Source organism: Pavona decussata, unplaced genomic scaffold (assembly GCF_977016875.1).
Source record: "Pavona decussata unplaced genomic scaffold, jaPavDecu1.1 SCAFFOLD_344, whole genome shotgun sequence".
NCBI classification, from domain to species: domain Eukaryota; kingdom Metazoa; phylum Cnidaria; class Anthozoa; order Scleractinia; family Agariciidae; genus Pavona; species Pavona decussata.
In genome coordinates, this window is record NW_028145729.1 from 432,501 (window position 1) to 435,000 (window position 2,500).

Here is a 2,500-nt window from a genome sequence, read left to right on the forward strand (position 1 = left end):
TGTACAAAACCGCGCAAGGCGGGAGACTAGGGATAGTGGACCTGTGACGTCAATACAAGAACGCTGCTTTCGCGGATTCTCTGTTTCAGTGTTTTTCTTTATGCAAAGGAAGAAATATGGTGCTGTGGTGCGTCGTTTACGGCTGCAGCAACACGAAAGACGTGCAAAAAGGGAAACAGAGAATTCGCGAAAGCAGCGTTCTTGTATTGACGTCACAAGTCCACTATCCCTAGTCTCCCGCCTTGTGCGGTTTTGTACACAGCTGGAAGTGAAATTTCACGTCTTTGACCGCCTCAAACGAGGCGAAGAAAAATCGATAGCAAATTCATTTTTGCGATTTTCATACGAGAACAACAAGAAGATTCAATCAAGCAAATAAAAAAAAATCTGTCATATACACTTAAATGTTTTAATTGAATAATCAACATTCTTGCCATTTTCATCAACTTTATTGTCACCAGCATTATCAGCACTGAATTAAAGATTACGCATTGTTGCCGGTGATCATCATCATTATCATCATCACCATCACCATGTCATCTTCATCTCCGTTTGAATAATCATCATCATCATTACATGTAGCATCAACAGTAGCAGTGGCACAAGTAGGAAGTTCTAGTATCATTTAGTTAACAGTATCTGCATGATTAACAGTGTCATCATCCTTATCATTATCACCATCATCAGATCATCATCATCATCATTATCATTGTTACCACCTTCACTATCACATCGTCATCATTATTAACAGCAATGCTGATAGGAATCAATTTCAGTAGCATTGACAATAATTCAAAAACTCATTAATAATTCATAAGCCCATTTACCTATCAAATGGTCGATAGTACATCACGTGCAGTGACTCTATATCGATAAACCTCCTCCTTATTAGTATGTGGTGTTTTATCAGCTGATAAAACACTCATTAGTGTTTTTCTCATATCCTAATTTCCAACGTTCATAAAAGCATCATTGTTATGAACTCTCTTGACACACACTTTTCCAGGAATTTTTTTGAAGCCGTTCAAAAAACCTGATTAAACACACTCCTGCTCGTTTTTTAAACATTACTTACATATGTAATGCAACGTTATTGCCATAAACTGTTTTTCTGTCATCGGCAAAATCCTAATAGCATTGCTAGAACGGCATGTTCAGGTACCAGTCATTACCATTCGGTGCTTAACCATTTGCATGGAAAATCTGGACGTTTTATAGTTAGAAATCAGATGGATCATATGGTGGTGATCAGGTGCTCTCAGGTTTAGAGAACTCCTCTTTTCCTCATCGACGGAGCAGAACATCAGAAAATTCTATTCCATTTGCAATTGCTCCTGTTTCCGGCCTCCTATTAATGAAAGTCGCATGGTCTTGTAAATGGAAATCACCATCTCTTTTAAGTGGTTTGCCTTTACGGTATCCAGTCGTTTCGTACCCACAGACGTTTCGCACTCAGACGATTTGTACCCAATCTCAGTTGGTTCGTACCCAAGCCTCTGGTCGATTCGTACCTTGGTCAATAATCATAAGAATAAAGCATTTTGAGAGTGAGTTCGTGCCAAGATGTCCATTGTTATATTGTATAAAATTAATATATATGTATCTGCTGAAAATATGTTTTGCTTCTGATGCATGACTCGTTACTCACGTCCGTGGGTACGAAACGACTGGATACCGTAAAACATATTTTTTCGCCTTTGCTCGCTATGACCCAAGCCTGTTTAATTTTATTCGCTGTTTATGAACCATTCGGAAGGGAATAGGTAACTCGGCTGGTATTTTTTTCATATGATTGCGTTATTTCGCATGCAAATAACTGTAAACACGTCAACCGTGGACGAAATCCTACGGGTCAATGCTAAATTCAATATCGACAATATGAATACAATCCACTGGCATTTTCTGTGAATTTTGGTCATCAGTCATTTTGCTTGGACTAATTATGGAATGTGATTACTGAAGTACATGTGAGTGGGATTTTTAAGGCCATAAAGTTGAAATGTGAACCCCTCCCTTTAAGGACGGTGCCTACTTTTGTTACTGCGCATAGGTTCTGCGCATCTCGAGATACTCGGGTTTCCTATGGGTGGTGCCTACTAATATAGGGATATTTTTGCGCTGTTTAAAACTATACGGAGAGAGAAGAACTTAGCAAGTGTTCTTGGTATCCAGAAAGAAAATTGGGGTTAACCATGCATTTTTCAGAGATAATAATGCTTCAATATGAAAAAAAACCCCGCGATTTATTGCTTTGTATTTTACTGCTTTTTTGAATTATTGTTTCTCAATTGTCTCTAAAAAATGCGTGGTTACCCCCAATTTTCTTTTTAAGATTCCAATAGCCCTTGCTAAGATCGGCTTTTCCCGCATAGTCATAAACCACACAAAAATACTTCTTTATTATATGGCACCGTCCTTAATCACGTGCAGTGCATGCTAACTACTACAGTCATTAGTGACTATGACTCACGAATTCTGATGTTTCAATTGTTTTTAGGGA

At 38.3% G+C, this 2,500-nt stretch overlaps 1 protein-coding gene across 6 annotated transcripts in view; it reads left to right on the plus strand.

The window, feature by feature from the left end:
- LOC146453223 (uncharacterized) overlaps window positions 1–2,500 on the plus strand; it is a 71,795-nt gene that overhangs the window by 11,644 nt on the left and 57,651 nt on the right. For all 6 annotated transcript variants that reach the window (XM_085096859.1, XM_085096863.1, XM_085096861.1 and 3 more), the window contains exon 9: window positions 2,498–2,500. This exon is cut by the window's right edge and continues 94 nt beyond it. In XM_085096859.1, the coding sequence (XP_084952985.1) occupies window positions 2,498–2,500 (3 nt within the window). The remainder of the gene's footprint in view (window positions 1–2,497) is intronic.